Source organism: Ranitomeya imitator, chromosome 4 (genome assembly GCF_032444005.1).
Source record: "Ranitomeya imitator isolate aRanImi1 chromosome 4, aRanImi1.pri, whole genome shotgun sequence".
NCBI classification, from domain to species: domain Eukaryota; kingdom Metazoa; phylum Chordata; class Amphibia; order Anura; family Dendrobatidae; genus Ranitomeya; species Ranitomeya imitator.
The window spans coordinates 35222340-35242815 of NC_091285.1; the positions used below are offsets into that span (position 1 = coordinate 35222340).

Sequence of the window (20476 nt, forward strand, 5' to 3'; positions counted from 1 at the left end):
TGGTCTTAATAGGCTGCGGAGGGCTCAATAACCATGGACCTTACCAGCCTAATAATATCAGCCCCCAGCTTAGCCTTTGCTGGTTACGGTATTTAGAATAGGGGTCCCCCCTTAATAACCAGTAAAGCCTATGCAGACAGCTGTGGCACGATTCTAACGCATCGGGTATTCTAGAATATGTATGTATATAGCAGCCACATAGTATATAGCACAGGCCACGACATATTCTTGAATACCCGATGCGTTAAATCAGGCCACACAGTATTTAACAGTGGCCACGCAATATATAACATTGCCCACATAGTATATAACACTGGCCATGTAGTATAGAGCAGCGACGTAGTATATAACGCAGCCCACACAGCATACAACACTGCCCACGTAGTATATAGCTGCCATTAACCCCGTGTGAGCGCTGACTGGAGGGGAGTATGGAGCGGGCACTGGCTGCGGGGAGGAAGGAGCGGCCATTTTGCCGCCGGACTATGCCCGTCGCTGATTGGTTGTGGCAATAGTCGTGGGCGCTTTGCCACGACCAATCAGCGACTTGGATTTCCATGACAGACAGAGGCCGCGACCAATGAATATCCGTGACAGACAGAAAGACGGAAGTGACCCTTAGACAATTATATAGTAGATAAGGGGGGCCTCACTATTTTAAAAAAAGTTATTTAGGTTTAATAAGGCTAAACACCTTTTAACCCCTATCTGACCTCGGACGGGATAGTACGTCCGAGGTCAGATCCCCTGCTTTGATGCAGGGCTCCGGCGGTGAGCCCGCACCAAAGCCGGGACATGTCAGCTGTTTTGAACAGCTGACATGTGCCCGTAATAGGCGCGGGCAGAATCGCGATCTGCCCGCACCTATTAACTAGTTAAATGCCGCTGTCAAACGCAGACAGCGGCATTTAACTACCGCATCCGGCCGAGCGGCCGGAAATGACGTCATCGCCGACCCCCATCACATGATCGGAGGTCGGCGATGCGTCTCCATTGTAACCATAGAGGTCCTTGAGACCTCTATGGTTACTGATCACCGGTGGCTGTGAGCGCCACCCTGTGGTTGGCGCTCACAGCACACCTGCATTTCTGCTACATAGCAGCGATCAGCAGATCGCTGCTATGTAGCAGAGCCGATCGCGTTGTGCCTGCTTCTAGCCTCCCATGGAGGCTATTGAAGCATGGCAAAAGTAAAAAAAAAAAGTTGAAAAAAAATGTTAAAAAAATAAAAAAAATATAAAAGTTTAAATCACCCCCCTTTCGCCCCAATCAAAATAAATCAATAAAAAAAATATAAAATCTACGCATATTTGGTATCGCCGCGCTCAGAATCGCCCGATCTATCAACTAACAAAAAGCATTAACCTGATCGCTAAACAGCGTAGCGGGAAAAAAATTCAAAACGCCAGAATTACGTTTTTTTGGGCGCCGCGACATTGCATTAAAATGCAATAACGGGCGATCAAAAGAACGTATCTGCACCGAAATGCTATCATTTAAAAGGTCATCTCGGCACGAAAAAAATAAGCCCTCAACCGACGCCAGATCACGAAAAATGGAGACGCTACGAGTATCGAAAAATGGCGCAATTTTTTTTTTTTTTTTTTTTTTAGCAAAGTTTGGAATTTTTTTTCACTACTTAGATAAAAAATAACCTAGTCATGTTAGGTGTCTATGAACTCGTACTGACCTGGAGAATCATAATGTCAAGTCAGTTTTAGCATTTAGTGAACCTAGCAAAAAAGCCAAACAAAAAACAAGTGTGGGATTGCACTTTTTTTGCAATTTCACCGCACTTGAAATTTTTTTCCCGTTTTCTAGTACACGACATGCTAAAACCAATGATGTCGTTCAAAAGTACAACTCGTCCCGCAAAAAATAAGCCCTCACATGGCCAATTTGACAGAAAAATAAAAAAGTTATGGCTCTGGGAAGGAGGGGAGTGAAAAACGAACACGGAAAAACGAAAAATCCCAAGGTCATGAAGGGGTTAATGCCAAGAGTGTGCAAAGCAGTCATCAAAGCAAAAGGTGGCTACTTTGAAGAACCTAGAATATAAGACGTAATTTCAGTTGTTTCACACTTTTTTGTTAAGTATATAATTCCACATGTGTTAATTCATAGTTTTGATGCCTTCAGTGTGAATGTACAATTTTCATAGTAATGAAAATACAGAAAAATCTTTAAATGAGGTGTGTCCAAACTTTTGGTCTGTACTATATATATATATATATATATAAATATATATATATATATATTTTTTTTTCATGGTCGATTTCTGGAGAATCCCATTAATTGAAGGCATGTCTGATTTTTTTTACTCATATAAAGAATAGCACCTTGCCCCCTATAGCGGCTTCATGCCCCTTAAATAGTCAGCATGAATCAGAGGACTGCTCCAGTTGATTGACAGGTCCGTAAAAGTGATGAGCGAACGTGATCGGATAAGGGGCAAACCGATTCCCCGCATGTCTCCCGGATGTTCGATAGTCGCAACACGTGCAGGGATTACCAAACAAACGGCCAATCCCTGCATGTATTTTGGCTGGAGAGTAGGAATCTAGTGAGTTTCCCTTTAAGGAGTGACATTCATATATTTGGTTAAATATCTCCAATATTATTACTGCACATGAGCCCAGAGATGGAGAACACATTTTCTGCTGTGATCTTCTATGAAAACAATCAAATTGTTGGCTGTCATCATAGACGGATAATTGTCGTGTGTTATGGAGATTAAGTATAATAATATATTACCATAGGAATAGTGCCCTCTAGTGGGAGAACTGGAGAACAGACCCTACATCTGTGGAATAGACATGATGCAATTAACTTAAAGGGGTAATTATAGTCTGCAAAAATTATCTTGTTTCTACAAGACTAGGGAGTCCACCACTCCTTATGGGTCATTTGCAACAAAGCTGTTCCATCCAGCATGTCCACATGGATATTCCCTCTCTGAACCCTGCTTATACAAGTACTATACAGATGATCAGGTTTTTAAATACATCAGATATGGATTATATACATTAGGTAGAACTGCTCTATATGGGTATACCTTGACGATTGGTGGAGCAGCTTCGTATACATTTTTTTGCAAAAAAACGTATCAACTAAATACCCTGTTTTTTCCATCTTTTGACTAGCACTTGCTTATTACTGTTATTTTATTTACAACAGAGTATTTTTGACCTCACTGTGCTCTTTTGTGTCTTCAAGTTTCTTGGTGGTGTGTGAACAGGTTCCTACAGACTTGTTCAAAGTGCAAGTAGCCCATGTGTTTCTGGTTCAAAAATTATCCGCTGGATAGATGATAATTTTTATATTTGTGTCCCTACTTCCAGCCCCATAGACCTGGAGCGGGGCTGCAGGGTCCATACGTTACAAGTCGCTCCTATTCAACTCCCTATGGTCAGGGATGGCCTGCGAACATCTTTCATTTTGCAGACCTCTTCAGCACCAATGGAAACAAAGTCCATTTAACATGAGGAACAAAACACAGGCTAAACGTAAGACCTGCGACTCACAGTATGTAAAGATCGCCTAACCCACCAACATGCAGAGACCGGAGCAGCGGGAAAAAAGCCAGGGTTGGACTAGATAAGACTTGCTCTGTTTATAAGAGCATTTGGGGTCCACTTTTTTTTAAATGGAAAACCCCTTTAAGAGAGATCTGTGGTGGTCAGATGATCATTGATGTGACTCCACCTTTGCATCCATTTATTATCCTGCTCCAATGCACTTTTTTTTTTTTTAGTGGCAAAATTTAAAAAAATCTCCTAGTGTTCTGTATTCTATGCAGGTGTGCGTCTCCACGGTAACAGACTACAAACCATTCCTGTGTAGTCAGATCTGGCTCCTAACTCCTTATGTTTGCAGACAAAACTTAGTGGACACATGGAAGGAAGAGAACGACTACAAAGGATTGTTTTGTAGTCTGTTACCATGGAGATAGATTAATATATTCTTTAATTAATAATAATAATTATATTAATCTATTCATTTTGACTTATAAAAGTGATTCTTAGGTCATATGGAGAAGTAATCTACACAAGCCTTTACGACGCCTAAAGAAAGATGAAACATCCAAACATTTTTGTTTTCTTTTAATCATTTCATTTCTACATTTCCCAAAAAAAAAACAACAACACAAGAATGATTCGATCAGAGATAATACAAGATTAATCAGGAATGGTGCGATACAAGATTGTTGGTCATCGGAACAGAATACAAGACATACATAGAAAATACATAGTAATACTGGAAAAAAAGAAAATCGACTGATTTAAAAAAACAAAAAAAACAAACCCTATAGGTGTAATAATGTGATCAGATACGAGGCACAAGCCTGAAAAATATATGAAATGTTAGGTTTTCATTTTTGCTCACCACAGTGACAGAAGAGTTCCCATCACATTGAGCTCACTGAAGGATTTCCAGTTAACTCATTAAAGAAGACAGCCGATAAAAGCCAAACGGTATAACGTCATTAATACGAACCAATTGCAAAAATAATTTGTAGACCCCAATTCGTGCATTTAATGGCAAATATAAGGGGAAAGGACAATAAAAGAAAAATGGATATTCAGCATGCCCAATGCTTTGTCGTCATGGATAAGCAGCCGCCATGAGTCTGGCAGTGCATTTCTCCCCAAAAACAGATTGTGGTTCCACCGGTGACAGTAACAGTGACAATCTGGGTACAACACTGCGGAATATGTTGGTGCTCTATAGGCTATGATAAAGTACGGTAAGGAAATTCCCGGTAAATGATCCGATTGCATGGTGGGCTGAGCATTCATTTATATATATTTCCCCCAGAGACATAGTAAGACCTCAGGGGGAGACGGTGGTGTTATCATTTTTTTCCCCTTGTATAACCCGATGGATATATGTAGGAAGTAAATATACCATGACAACAGAACTTCAAGGAAAATTGAAATTTTTCATGGAAAAAAAAAAAATGGTGAAAGTTATTTTATATTTCAGGATTATAAACATTTTTCCCACATGATGCCAATCAATGTTATGTCAGGGAATATACCTCTCATTAGTAAGTACCAGGGTGGATTTGATTTAAATCACGATTTAAATCACTAGTCAGTAAGGCTTGATTTAAATCAGTGATTTAAATCAAAGTTTCTACCTAACTGAATTTGACTCCGCAGAGGTCCCAGCCTCTTCTTCACGGCAAAAATGTTACAACATGAACAGAGTTGAGAAAAAGACCTTAATCCTATTGTTCTACAAACCTATGAATACAGAATCAACCCCTTCAGATGACTCATCTTCGTCACCGCACTTCTCATGATGACTCATCTTCATCACCGCACTTCTCATGATGTTGCCTCATTCGCGCCACCAGGCCTTGCATCTCTTTGTTGCATCGTTTGCATTTTGCACGCATGCCTGCCTTACCGATAGGCGAAGGAGCTTCATTAAAATATTCCCAAACTGGGTCTCTTTTACGGCCTGCTGCCATTATAAGGAAAGAATGTAATAAACCTCAGATCGTACACACAAACAGATCCAGACTTGTCTGTCTGTGGCTATGCTGCAGTATTGTGCTCAAAGTTTCACTTTCATTTTCTTGTCTGCTTGCCCTTCCTCCTCCTCACACTTAGATTCACATTCTTCTTGTGTTGTGCAGATCTATTCCACTCCAAACAATCAGAAACATATTGTCTAACTTCTTGGACTTGGCACTGAAGGGGTTGATTCTGTATTCATAGGTTTGTAGAACAATAGGATTAAGGTCTTTTTCTCAACTCTGTTCATGTTGTAACATTTTTGCCGTGAAGAAGAGGCTGGGACCTCTGCGGAGTCAAATTCAGTTTTGAGAACTGCGTAAGTAAAGCGAGCGTCTGGGATAATATAGGAGAGAAACTGCCCACTAATCCTACAGAAACCTCTGGAAGAGCATGGCATTGTGAATGTTACACATATACAGCCTTTATTCTACTGAGTTAAACAACTCAGCTTTATCTCATGATGGAAGAACCTTTGGATGGTAAAATATTTTACTCAAAAAGCAGTTTATTGAAAAAAATCCGATTTTTTTGATTTTAAAAAAAAAAAACATTGATTTTTATCCACCCTGGTAAGTATGGTGTGCTTCTCAGCCATGGAATCATATACTATAAATTTTGGACTAGAAGACACACTTTTAAGCAAGGTAAAAAATCTTGCTAGAGTGTTTGCATTTTATAGTCTGGAGGAAGAGAGAACACGGACACAATAGCCTACCTGATCACTACGAGAACTATGCAGCGACGCAGATCTCTCTACCCGCCTAACGCTGATCAGTGAAGGGTGAAAGACGAAGCCACAAGGATCTACGCATCGCTAAAGCTGGACCGCTCTTTATGCAAAGACTCCTTATTTTTTAGGACTTCTGCCCTTCGTCCTGGCAACTTGATATAAGCGCCTGGGCCTGATCGTGACTAATGACCGCCCATTCTTATCTAATCAGTGGTGATGAGCCAACGTGCTCGGATAAGACGTTATCGGAGAATGCTAGCGTGCCAACTGACACGCCAAAGACAATGTTCGAGTCCCCGCGGCTGCATGTCTCACAGCTGTTCAACAGTCACAACAGAAGCAAGGATATTGTCTTACAAACATGCAATCCCTGCATGTGTTGCGGTTGTCGGAAGAGCCGCGGGGACTCAAACATATTATTCGCGCACACCGAAGACACTGCGTTAGCACCCGAGCATGCTCAGATAACACCTTACTGGGGTACATTCGTTCAGCACTACTAATCAGAGTAAGACCACGCATGGAGTTTATGACAATTTCTGTGTTTTTGTTAGTCCACCCCCACTTTTTGAGGATTGACCACAGGGATCTCAATGGGAATGATTGTTGGGAGAAGTTGATCTTGGAGGACATTTAGATCCAATCGTTTACTCATAGTTACATTACTGACTGTGACGACTGTGTAACCCGTGTCTACTATAAGGAGCCAGTAAAATTTGCAGGCAGCTTGTGATGTGCGTGGACATTGGATGTAACTCAATCCACAACACGATCAATAAACAAAAGTATTTGCAAACTTGAACTAAAGATTGAATGTATCTTCTATATTCAGGACCGCGCTGCTCCCCTGCTTCTTGCTTGCCAGGAGCGGTGCGCTCCTGATGATTGACAGTGTGCTCTCCCATGCTGCAATCAGAGGCAGCACCTTGCCTAGATCAGCCACTGCTGATAAGAACATAGTGGCAGCTGGTAACCGTGGCAATGAGAAGTACTATAGATAGACAGGAGTCCCTCCATTCTTCATAATGGGAGAGGAATTTAATAAGAGGTAAATCATTTTAACAAGCACTTTGCAATTTTACCCATTTCAGAAAATGGAGAAACCCCTTTACCCATTTCCGCTGTAACAGGGGTTGTCCAGCCTTATTCTCCCTCTTGGTCTAACATCCGGTATGGAGAGAAACTGCTGCACGGTGAACGGCAACCACCTGGCAAGTCCTATTAAGGGGGCGGTTTACAGAATAGATGACAAGTTTATGATTTTTAGGGGTCCTGGCTGCAGAGACACCCAACGATCCTGAGAATAGGGAGCCCAAAGATCCCTGTGCAAGTAGAGAGCATGTGCGACAACCAATCCTATAGCCATTGATGGTCACGCATGCTCAGTACTCCTCCATTCATACCTCTCTCTAGTGATCAGTGGGGATCCCAGAGGTCAAACCCCCAGAAATAATACATTTATCCTCTATCCTGTTAATAGGTAGTTACTCTTTCTCTTCAGTTATATGGTCTGGTGTGCGGCTGCTTCTCTCCATGGCCAATGTCAAGTTGGGCAGGTGGAAACTCCTTTAAAAAAAAAAAAAAAAAAAAATTATTAAAAATAGAGTTCTACTATATCCAGGTGAGCACAATAACTGAGAAACCTCATGCGCAGAAAAAAAAAAAAAAAAAAACTACCAGACATAGCCGCCCATTTACTTACAGGCTTAGAAAAAAAATGGCTGCCTTCTTCTACAAACAGGTGGGTTGTATCCGTAGCTCAATCCCATTCACTTGAATGGGGATGAGGTGCAATACTAGAAACAGCCTTCAGACAAGAGTGGCGCTGTTTTGGAGAACAATATATAGTCAACGCTACAAGTAGGGATACCCTACTATAATAAAATCTGTAATGACGCGGCTTGGCACAGCTCCTTAATATACTGGAAGGAATGAGGTGGGATGGAAACGTTCACACTATCTGTAACAGGTCTTCGGGTTCATCACGGAGCTCGGGTGGTCACGCGGTGGCTTCGGGTGGAGGGTCCTCATCCACTACAGTAATAACCTCCTCCAGGGCGACCGATTGAGCGCCCTCCTGGGAGTGGTTGGTGTTAATGCTCTGAGTCTCGCACTGGGGATGAACCGACACGTTGACGGCTATCTCCTGCCCTTGCACGGAACTGTCCTCAGAGTCACCCGCAGGAGATCCACTCCGGTTCATCCCTGGACTGATGGTGTAGATCCCACCTACGTGATCTTTTTCAACCTGGTCCGGGTCATCCAGCCGTACGGCTTCGAACATTTCTTCCATGAAAGCCCTGCAGTTGAAGATGAGCGGTGGCAAGGGGATACTTCTAGCCAGTTCCTCTATGTAACGTGCAAACTCCATGGTCTTGAACTGGGTCACCTTGGCCAGCTCCAAGGTTTTAGCCGAGGTGATGATTGGGATCCGTTTTGCGATCTCGAAGGCTTTCTGAAGCTTCTCGGCCCCTTCTGTACGGAAGAACTCGTTGATGGCTTTCTCGGTCTTTCGGAGGTGGCTGCTCATCATGCAGAGTCGGGTGATGTTCAAGATGAGGGTGATGGTGAAGGTCACCAAGCAGACGATCACGTAATAAATGCCCATGTCTCCGGAGGTAAAAGTCACACGGAGGGTAACGGTATAATAGGACGTGGTGTTCCCAACCGGACACATACACGTGTACCTCCCTCGGTCAGCAAATGTGACGCTGGTGATATTAAGTGCTCCGGTGGAGGAGATCAACCATTTCCCCCCTGCAAGAAACAGAAAATCAGAAAACAAAAAGTTAAAAAGTCAGAAAATATTAATTAACTTAACTAAAATATCATAACTGAGGGGAAATAAAAACACAAACGATTATTCCCACTTTCATAAATCCTAAACTCTTGTTCCTTGGCCATAATGTTAACTAAGAGTCTGTGGTCTCCGGAGGACCCGTGGTCTCCGGAGGACCCGTGGTCTCCGGAGGACCCGTGGTCTCCGGAGGACCCGTGGTCTCCGGAGGACCCGTGGTCTCCGGAGGACCCGTGGTCTCCGGAGGACCCGTGGTCTCCGGAGGACCCGTGGTCTCCGGAGGACCCGTGGTCTCCGGAGGACCCGTGGTCTCCGGAGGACCCGTGGTCTCCGGAGGACCCGTGGTCTCCGGAGGACCCGTGGTCTCTGGAGGACCCGTGGTCTCCGGCATTGCACAGGCAGTCATTGATTTGAATAGGCCCTGTGCAATACTTGGTATCCCCTGTGGGGGCACTACAGGGAAACTACACACTTACTGCCAGGTTCTCCGACAGATCCCAGCTGATCGCTAAGGGTTCCAAAATATGGAAATATGCTTTCACCTTGAAGGGTAACTCTTGGAAATAACTGCAGATAGGAGGAGTTATGTCCTGTACTGCAGACCCCTGTGTGACTCCCGTAGGTATCAGCAGAGGGTCTCCTCATGTTCACGTTACTCATTAAAATCTGGGTTCAAAATTCATTCAAAAGATAAAAATTTCAGGGACGATTCATCAGTTTGTGAACGAAACTTGGCATGAGACTGTTTAAAAAGTCTTGCACAAAAACTTCGAGATTTTTGGAGTTTTTTTTACACCAGCTTCACCAACTTTTTCAAAAGTGGGCAGAGCACAGCTAAAGATGGGGCTGAGCGGGCCCTGACAAAATTTAGATTCATTTTGACCCTGGCACACAACAGCCCAAGGATAGAATTGGTGCATCTTCCTCCAGACCGAGACTGGAGTATAAAATGCCAGGCTTGATGAATCAGCCCTCAGTTTTTGCCACCAGCTGAGGCAACCTCTCGCCACGGCCATCTTACCTCCTTCCACCTCTCCCAGATGATGCCCTTTGGAATTAAACCACACCACGTCCCCATTCTGACTGGCATTGAGGTTGCACTCTATCACGGTGCTGCTGCCCTCTTTGGCGATCTGGTCTCGGTGGGCAGGAGCGTTGGCGGAGATCTGCAACTGGGCATGTACGGAGGCATTGTGGAGGCTCAGCTGGTGAGTGGTGTTGGGTAAGGTTTGGGCATTGGAAAGCAATCCTGCCTGGATGCTGCAGAGGATAAGGAAGAAGAGGGGCAGAGAAGAGAGAAAAGACTTGGGCCGTTCCATCTGATCATACAGCTGTATACTCCGGGGTAAGAGGTCCGGACATGGGAGACTCCAGCAGATCGGTCATCGGTGGCTACAAGCTGCAGCCTGGTCTCCACCACCTTCCCGTAGCAGAGATCATGCCTAAAAGAGACAAAACAAGACCGGTTTTTCTGTGACCTCAGGGGAGACACTGTACAGGGCACCGTACACACGTAGCTACAGCAAAAAAAAAAACAGGTTCAGCCTCATTCCACCCAACAGCCCACACTCAGCGCTCCCATTGTTATTCTCTGCAACCTGCTCAAATACCTCTCGAAATATAGAAATGAGAACGATCATTGCAAAAATGACAGGCTATAAGAGGATTACACCTAAAGACAATGTCTTCTTAAAGGGAGCGATTCCACTTCTCCCAACAAAAAGTGAAAGGGAATCTATCAGTAGGATCAACCCCCCTGAGCCTTCTATATAGGCATGTAGATCATAGGAAGCTGAATAAAATGATACCTTGATATCTGCGATCCGATGTCTTATTCCAGAGAAGTCCATGTTTTTCCTAATATGTAATAGGTAAGGACACCTGTAATGATTGCCATGTACCGGTACTAGAAAGCTCAGTGCATAAGAGCACCATTGGAGACACTGATCAGCTGACTAAGCGCTTCTGCCCAAGAAGGAAGACTGCCTACACTGTGCAGCTGAGCAGGTAAAAACAACTGCCCAGCTAGATAAGAGCTCCGGCACCACAGAGCTAAGTGGGCAAGAGCACTAGATGAGACAATGATTAGCTGAAGATTCTTGCCGAAATAGCCGAGGTCATGCAAGTAATGCAAGACAGTTGTAAAGACATTATACAGCTGGGTAACAGCACCTACATCGTGCAGCTGAGTAGGTAAGAGCACCTGTCTGATACAGGAGAGTTGTGGATATACTGTGTAGAAGGCAAGAGCACGTGTAATGTAGGACACGTGTAAAGACATTGGGCAGTGCGTAAAAGCACATAATGCAGGACACTGGTAAAGACACTGTACAGCTGGGTAAGAGCAACTTCACTGTGCTGCTGAGTAGGTAAGAGCACCTGTAACGCAGGACACTTGTGAAGACACTGTGCGGTAGGTAAGAGCACCTGTAACACAGGACACTTGTGAAGACACTGTGCGGTAGGTAAGAGCACCTGTAACACAGGACACTTGTGAAGACACTGTGCGGTAGGTAAGAGCACCTGTAACGCAGGACACTTGTGGAGACACTGTGCGGTAGGTGAGAGCACCTGTAACACAGGACACTTGTGGAGACACTGTGCGGTAGGTGAGAGCACCTGTAACACAGGACACTTGTGGAGACACTGTGCGGTAGGTAAGAGCACCTGTAACACAGGACACTTGTGGAGACACTGTGCGGTAGGTAAGAGCACCTGTAACGCAGGACACTTGTGGAGACACTGTGCGGTAGGTAAGAGCACCTGTAACACAGGACACTTGTGGAGACACTGTGCGTTAGGTAAGAGCACCTGTAACACAGGACACTTGTGGAGACACTGTGCGGTAGGTAAGAGCACCTGTAACGCAGGACACTTGTGGAGACACTGTGCGGTAGGTAAGAGCACCTGTAACGCAGGACACTTGTGGAGACACTGTGCGGTAGGTAAGAGCACCTGTAACGCAGGACACTTGTGGAGACACTGTGCGGTAGGTAAGAGCACCTGTAACGCAGGACACTTGTGGAGACACTGTGCGGTAGGTAAGAGCACCTGTAACGCAGGACACTTGTGGAGACACTGTGCGGTAGGTAAGAGCACCTGTAACACAGGACACTTGTGGAGACACTGTGCGGTAGGTAAGAGCACCTGTAACGCAGGACACTTGTGGAGACACTGCGGTAGGTAAGAGCACCTGTAACGCAGGACACTTGTGGAGACACTGTGCGGTAGGTAAGAGCACCTGTAACGCAGGACACTTGTGGAGACACTGTGCGGTAGGTAAGAGCACCTGTAACGCAGGACACTTGTGGAGACACTGCGGTAGGTAAGAGCACCTGTAACGCAGGACACTTGTGGAGACACTGTGCGGTAGGTAAGAGCACCTGTAACACAGGACACTTGTGGAGACACTGTGCGGTAGGTAAGAGCACCTGTAACACAGGACACTTGTGGAGACACTGTGCGGTAGGTGAGAGCACCTGTAACACAGGACACTTGTGGAGACACTGTGCGGTAGGTGAGAGCACCTGTAACACAGGACACTTGTGGAGACACTGTGCGGTAGGTAAGAGCACCTGTAACACAGGACACTTGTGGAGACACTGTGCGGTAGGTAAGAGCACCTGTAACACAGGACACTTGTGGAGACACTGTGCGGTAGGTAAGAGCACCTGTAACGCAGGACACTTGTGGAGACACTGTGCGGTAGGTAAGAGCACCTGTAACGCAGGACACTTGTGGAGACACTGTGCGGTAGGTAAGAGCACCTGTAACGCAGGACACTTGTGGAGACACTGTGCGGTAGGTAAGAGCACCTGTAACACAGGACACTTGTGGAGACACTGTGCGGTAGGTAAGAGCACCTGTAACGCAGGACACTTGTGGAGACACTGTGCGGTAGGTAAGAGCACCTGTAACGCAGGACACTTGTGGAGACACTGTGCGGTAGGTAAGAGCACCTGTAACACAGGACACTTGTGGAGACACTGTGCGGTAGGTAAGAGCACCTGTAACACAGGACACTTGTGGAGACACTGTGCGGTAGGTAAGAGCACCTGTAACACAGGACACTTGTGGAGACACTGTGCGGTAGGTAAGAGCACCTGTAACACAGGACACTTGTGGAGACACTGTGCGGTAGGTAAGAGCACCTGTAACGCAGGACACTTGTGGAGACACTGTGCGGTAGGTAAGAGCACCTGTAACGCAGGACACTTGTGGAGACACTGTGCGGTAGGTAAGAGCACCTGTAACACAGGACACTTGTGGAGACACTGTGCGGTAGGTAAGAGCACCTGTAACACAGGACACTTGTGGAGACACTGTGCGGTAGGTAAGAGCACCTGTAACGCAGGACACTTGTGGAGACACTGTGCGGTAGGTAAGAGCACCTGTAACACAGGACACCTGTGGAGACACTGTGCGGTAGGTAAGAGCACCTGTAACACAGGACACTTGTAGAGACACTGTGCGGTAGGTAAGAGCACCTGTAACACAGGACACTTGTGGAGACACTGTGCGGTAGGTAAGAGCACCTGTAACGCAGGACACTTGTGGAGACACTGTGCGGTAGGTAAGAGCACCTGTAACACAGGACACTTGTGGAGACACTGTGCGGTAGGTAAGAGCACCTGTAACACAGGACACCTGTGGAGACACTGTGCGGTAGGTAAGGGCACCTGTAACACAGGACACTTGTGGAGACACTGTGCGGTAGGTGAGAGCACCTGTAACACAGGACACTTGTGGAGACACTGTGCGGTAGGTGAGAGCACCTGTAACACAGGACACCTGTGGAGACACTGTGCGGTAGGTAAGAGCACCTGTAACGCAGGACACTTGTGGAGACACTGTGCGGTAGGTAAGAGCACCTGTAACACAGGACACTTGTGGAGACACTGTGCGGTAGGTAAGAGCACCTGTAACACAGGACACTTGTGGAGACACTGTGCGGTAGGTAAGAGCACCTGTAACGCAGGACACTTGTGGAGACACTGTGCGGTAGGTAAGAGCACCTGTAACGCAGGACACTTGTGAAGACACTGTGCGGTAGGTAAGAGCACCTGTAACACAGGACACTTGTGAAGACACTGTGCGGTAGGTAAGAGCACCTGTAACACAGGACACTTGTGAAGACACTGTGCGGTAGGTAAGAGCACCTGTAACGCAGGACACTTGTGGAGACACTGTGCGGTAGGTGAGAGCACCTGTAACACAGGACACTTGTGGAGACACTGTGCGGTAGGTAAGAGCACCTGTAACACAGGACACTTGTGGAGACACTGTGCGGTAGGTAAGAGCACCTGTAACGCAGGACACTTGTGGAGACACTGTGCGGTAGGTAAGAGCACCTGTAACACAGGACACTTGTGGAGACACTGTGCGGTAGGTAAGAGCACCTGTAACATAGGACACTTGTGGAGACACTGTGCGGTAGGTAAGAGCACCTGTAACGCAGGACACTTGTGGAGACACTGTGCGGTAGGTAAGAGCACCTGTAACACAGGACACTTGTGGAGACACTGTGCGGTAGGTAAGAGCACCTGTAACGCAGGACACTTGTGGAGACACTGTGCGGTAGGTAAGAGCACCTGTAACGCAGGACACTTGTGGAGACACTGTGCGGTAGGTGAGAGCACCTGTAACACAGGACACTTGTGGAGACACTGTGCGGTAGGTGAGAGCACCTGTAACACAGGACACTTGTGGAGACACTGTGCGGTAGGTAAGAGCACCTGTAACACAGGACACTTGTGGAGACACTGTGCGGTAGGTAAGAGCACCTGTAACACAGGACACTTGTGGAGACACTGTGCGGTAGGTAAGAGCACCTGTAACGCAGGACACTTGTGGAGACACTGCGGTAGGTAAGAGCACCTGTAACGCAGGACACTTGTGGAGACACTGTGCGGTAGGTAAGAGCACCTGTAACGCAGGACACTTGTGGAGACACTGTGCGGTAGGTAAGAGCACCTGTAACGCAGGACACTTGTGGAGACACTGCGGTAGGTAAGAGCACCTGTAACGCAGGACACTTGTGGAGACACTGTGCGGTAGGTAAGAGCACCTGTAACGCAGGACACTTGTGGAGACACTGTGCGGTAGGTAAGAGCACCTGTAACACAGGACACTTGTGGAGACACTGTGCGGTAGGTAAGAGCACCTGTAACACAGGACACTTGTGGAGACACTGTGCGGTAGGTGAGAGCACCTGTAACACAGGACACTTGTGGAGACACTGTGCGGTAGGTGAGAGCACCTGTAACACAGGACACTTGTGGAGACACTGTGCGGTAGGTAAGAGCACCTGTAACACAGGACACTTGTGGAGACACTGTGCGGTAGGTAAGAGCACCTGTAACACAGGACACTTGTGGAGACACTGTGCGGTAGGTAAGAGCACCTGTAACGCAGGACACTTGTGGAGACACTGTGCGGTAGGTAAGAGCACCTGTAACGCAGGACACTTGTGGAGACACTGTGCGGTAGGTAAGAGCACCTGTAACGCAGGACACTTGTGGAGACACTGTGCGGTAGGTAAGAGCACCTGTAACACAGGACACTTGTGGAGACACTGTGCGGTAGGTAAGAGCACCTGTAACACAGGACACTTGTGGAGACACTGTGCGGTAGGTAAGAGCACCTGTAACGCAGGACACTTGTGGAGACACTGTGCGGTAGGTAAGAGCACCTGTAACGCAGGACACTTGTGAAGACACTGTGCGGTAGGTAAGAGCACCTGTAACACAGGACACTTGTGAAGACACTGTGCGGTAGGTAAGAGCACCTGTAACACAGGACACTTGTGAAGACACTGTGCGGTAGGTAAGAGCACCTGTAACGCAGGACACTTGTGGAGACACTGTGCGGTAGGTGAGAGCACCTGTAACACAGGACACTTGTGGAGACACTGTGCGGTAGGTAAGAGCACCTGTAACACAGGACACTTGTGGAGACACTGTGCGGTAGGTAAGAGCACCTGTAACGCAGGACACTTGTGGAGACACTGTGCGGTAGGTAAGAGCACCTGTAACACAGGACACTTGTGGAGACACTGTGCGGTAGGTAAGAGCACCTGTAACATAGGACACTTGTGGAGACACTGTGCGGTAGGTAAGAGCACCTGTAACGCAGGACACTTGTGGAGACACTGTGCGGTAGGTAAGAGCACCTGTAACACAGGACACTTGTGGAGACACTGTGCGGTAGGTAAGAGCACCTGTAACGCAGGACACTTGTGGAGACACTGTGCGGTAGGTAAGAGCACCTGTAACGCAGGACACTTGTGGAGACACTGTGCGGTAGGTGAGAGCACCTGTAACACAGGACACTTGTGGAGACACTGTGCGGTAGGTGAGAGCACCTGTAACACAGGACACTTGTGGAGACACTGTGCGGTAGGTAAGAGCACCTGTAACACAGGACACTTGTGGAGACACTGTGCGGTAGGTAAGAGCACCTGTAACACAGGACACTTGTGGAGACACTGTGCGGTAGGTAAGAGCACCTGTAACGCAGGACACTTGTGGAGACACTGCGGTAGGTAAGAGCACCTGTAACGCAGGACACTTGTGGAGACACTGTGCGGTAGGTAAGAGCACCTGTAACGCAGGACACTTGTGGAGACACTGTGCGGTAGGTAAGAGCACCTGTAACGCAGGACACTTGTGGAGACACTGCGGTAGGTAAGAGCACCTGTAACGCAGGACACTTGTGGAGACACTGTGCGGTAGGTAAGAGCACCTGTAACGCAGGACACTTGTGGAGACACTGTGCGGTAGGTAAGAGCACCTGTAACACAGGACACTTGTGGAGACACTGTGCGGTAGGTAAGAGCACCTGTAACACAGGACACTTGTGGAGACACTGTGCGGTAGGTGAGAGCACCTGTAACACAGGACACTTGTGGAGACACTGTGCGGTAGGTGAGAGCACCTGTAACACAGGACACTTGTGGAGACACTGTGCGGTAGGTAAGAGCACCTGTAACACAGGACACTTGTGGAGACACTGTGCGGTAGGTAAGAGCACCTGTAACACAGGACACTTGTGGAGACACTGTGCGGTAGGTAAGAGCACCTGTAACGCAGGACACTTGTGGAGACACTGTGCGGTAGGTAAGAGCACCTGTAACGCAGGACACTTGTGGAGACACTGTGCGGTAGGTAAGAGCACCTGTAACGCAGGACACTTGTGGAGACACTGTGCGGTAGGTAAGAGCACCTGTAACACAGGACACTTGTGGAGACACTGTGCGGTAGGTAAGAGCACCTGTAACGCAGGACACTTGTGGAGACACTGTGCGGTAGGTAAGAGCACCTGTAACGCAGGACACTTGTGGAGACACTGTGCGGTAGGTAAGAGCACCTGTAACACAGGACACTTGTGGAGACACTGTGCGGTAGGTAAGAGCACCTGTAACACAGGACACTTGTGGAGACACTGTGCGGTAGGTAAGAGCACCTGTAACACAGGACACTTGTGGAGACACTGTGCGGTAGGTAAGAGCACCTGTAACACAGGACACTTGTGGAGACACTGTGCGGTAGGTAAGAGCACCTGTAACGCAGGACACTTGTGGAGACACTGTGCGGTAGGTAAGAGCACCTGTAACGCAGGACACTTGTGGAGACACTGTGCGGTAGGTAAGAGCACCTGTAACACAGGACACTTGTGGAGACACTGTGCGGTAGGTAAGAGCACCTGTAACACAGGACACTTGTGGAGACACTGTGCGGTAGGTAAGAGCACCTGTAACGCAGGACACTTGTGGAGACACTGTGCGGTAGGTAAGAGCACCTGTAACACAGGACACCTGTGGAGACACTGTGCGGTAGGTAAGAGCACCTGTAACACAGGACACTTGTAGAGACACTGTGCGGTAGGTAAGAGCACCTGTAACACAGGACACTTGTGGAGACACTGTGCGGTAGGTAAGAGCACCTGTAACGCAGGACACTTGTGGAGACACTGTGCGGTAGGTAAGAGCACCTGTAACACAGGACACTTGTGGAGACACTGTGCGGTAGGTAAGAGCACCTGTAACACAGGACACCTGTGGAGACACTGTGCGGTAGGTAAGGGCACCTGTAACACAGGACACTTGTGGAGACACTGTGCGGTAGGTGAGAGCACCTGTAACACAGGACACTTGTGGAGACACTGTGCGGTAGGTAAGAGCACCTGTAACACAGGACACCTGTGGAGACACTGTGCGGTAGGTAAGGGCACCTGTAACACAGGACACTTGTGGAGACACTGTGCGGTAGGTAAGAGCACCTGTAACACAGGACACTTGTGGAGACACTGTGCGGTAGGTAAGAGCACCTGTAACACAGGACACTTGTGGAGACACTGTGCGGTAGGTAAGAGCACCTGTAACACAGGACACTTGTGGAGACACTGTGCGGTAGGTAAGAGCACCTGTAACACAGGACACTTGTGGAGACACTGTGCGGTAGGTGAGAGCACCTGTAACACAGGACACTTGTGGAGACACTGTGCGGTAGGTAAGAGCACCTGTAACACAGGACACTTGTGGAGACACTGTGCGGTAGGTAAGAGCACCTGTAACACAGGACACTTGTGGAGACACTGTGCGGTAGGTGAGAGCACCTGTAACGCAGGACACTTGTGGAGACACTGTGCGGTAGGTAAGAGCACCTGTAACACAGGACACTTGTGGAGACACTGTGCGGTAGGTAAGAGCACCTGTAACACAGGACACTTGTGGAGACACTGTGCGGTAGGTAAGAGCACCTGTAACACAGGACACTTGTGGAGACACTGTGCGGTAGGTAAGAGCACCTGTAACACAGGACACTTGTGGAGACACTGTGCGGTAGGTTAGGGCACCTGTAACACAGGACACTTGTGGAGACACTGTGCGGTAGGTAAGAGCACCTGTAACACAGGACACTTGTGGAGACACTGTGCGGTAGGTGAGAGCACCTGTAACGCAGGACACTTGTGGAGACACTGTGCGGTAGGTGAGAGCACCTGTAACGCAGGACACTTGTGGAGACACTGTGCGGTAGGTAAGAGCACCTGTAACACAGGACACTTGTGGAGACACTGTGCGGTAGGTGAGAGCACCTGTAACGCAGGACACTTGTGGAGACACTGTGCGGTAGGTAAGAGCACCTGTAACACAGGACACTTGTGGAGACACTGTGCGGTAGGTAAGAGCACCTGTAACGCAGGACACTTGTGGAGACACTGTGCGGTAGGTAAGAGCACCTGTAACGCAGGACACTTGTAGAGACACTGTGCGGTAGGTAAGAGCACCTGTAACACAGGACACTTGTGGAGACACTGTGCGGTAGGTAAGAGCACCTGTAACGCAGGACACTTGTGGAGACACTGTGCGGTAGGTAAGAGCACCTGTAACACAGGACACTTGTGGAGACACTGTGCGGTAGGTAAGAGCACCTGTAACACAGGACACTTGTGGAGACACTGTGCGGTAGGTAAGAGCACCTGTAACACAGGACACTTGTGGAGACACTGTGCGGTAGGTAAGAGCACCTGTAACACAGGACACTTGTGGAGACACTGTGCGGTAGGTAAGAGCACCGACAGCCCCGCTGTGTAGGTACAAGCACCTGTAATGTAGGGCACGTATCCAGCTAGATAACAGGTCTTGTTGGAGCTCAGTGGGTAAGAGCACCATATAGGACAATGATCAGATAAAGGTTCCTGCTCAGTAGGTAAGAGCATCCGCAGTGCATTCCAGTAATGGCAATATGCCCCTAGAGCTGAGTGGTAAGAGCTTACTATATGAGCGGGCACAGCAGGGTGCTGCAGACACACGGCTCTCTCCGCCGCCATCTCCCCTGACACAGTGGGTAAGTACACGGAGCGCCTACCGGTCATTCCTGACTCTACGTCCCGTCCTCCCCGCGGCGACATCTGCAGCAGGCTCCCTCCTCCGCCCAGCTGACGGCACCCGGAAGTCCTCGCTGCCTGCTGACAGATCACTTCCGGGTCCCCGCTGCTTCCTTGACCCCAGCGGTGTCAGTGTGACGTGGCGGGAGAGCTGCGGGCAGCGGTGACGTCACACGCAGGGACTCCGCTCCTCCACACAGGTAACGTCACTCACCGCTGCTCGGGGGGGGGGGGACTCACTACAAGGCCCAGCATGCCTGCCGCTAGTTATAGCCCTTACGGCTGGTCGTTGTCTCCAGCGCCTCAAAACAATTAGTGATGTTCAACTACAACTCCCAGCATGTCCTGCTGTTTACACAGTGACGGAAGTTGTTTGTTTCCCCACTTCTGAGAGTTTTCTGGGCGAATAATGGCGGCGTCTGTCAGGGCTGAGCTGTCAATCACTCTGTACACATGCAGGGAGTGGCTGTTAGGTGATCCCAGTGTGTGTACCGAGACATGGAGCCGCGGGGACCCGAGCACACCGAAGACAGT

General features: G+C 48.1%; 2 protein-coding genes across 2 annotated transcripts in view; one reads left to right on the forward strand and one right to left on the reverse strand.

Moving 5' to 3' along the window:
- Positions 1–4089: 4089 nt before the first annotated feature.
- Positions 4090–20016, reverse strand: MFAP3 (microfibril associated protein 3). The gene is made up of 3 exons (XM_069763526.1): positions 19924–20016; positions 10077–10497; positions 4090–9015 (listed from the first exon to the last, which is right to left on the reverse strand). The coding sequence occupies exons 2-3, from the start codon at positions 10372–10374 to the stop codon at positions 8258–8260; spliced, it is 1056 nt and encodes a 351-aa protein (XP_069619627.1). The 5' UTR covers positions 10375–10497; positions 19924–20016; the 3' UTR covers positions 4090–8257.
- The window catches only part of FAM114A2 (family with sequence similarity 114 member A2), a 34616-nt gene continuing 34144 nt past the window's right edge, over positions 20005–20476 (forward strand). The window contains exon 1 of the mRNA XM_069763525.1: positions 20005–20142. The gene's annotated coding sequence lies outside the window, so the exon portion shown is untranslated. The remainder of the gene's footprint in view (positions 20143–20476) is intronic.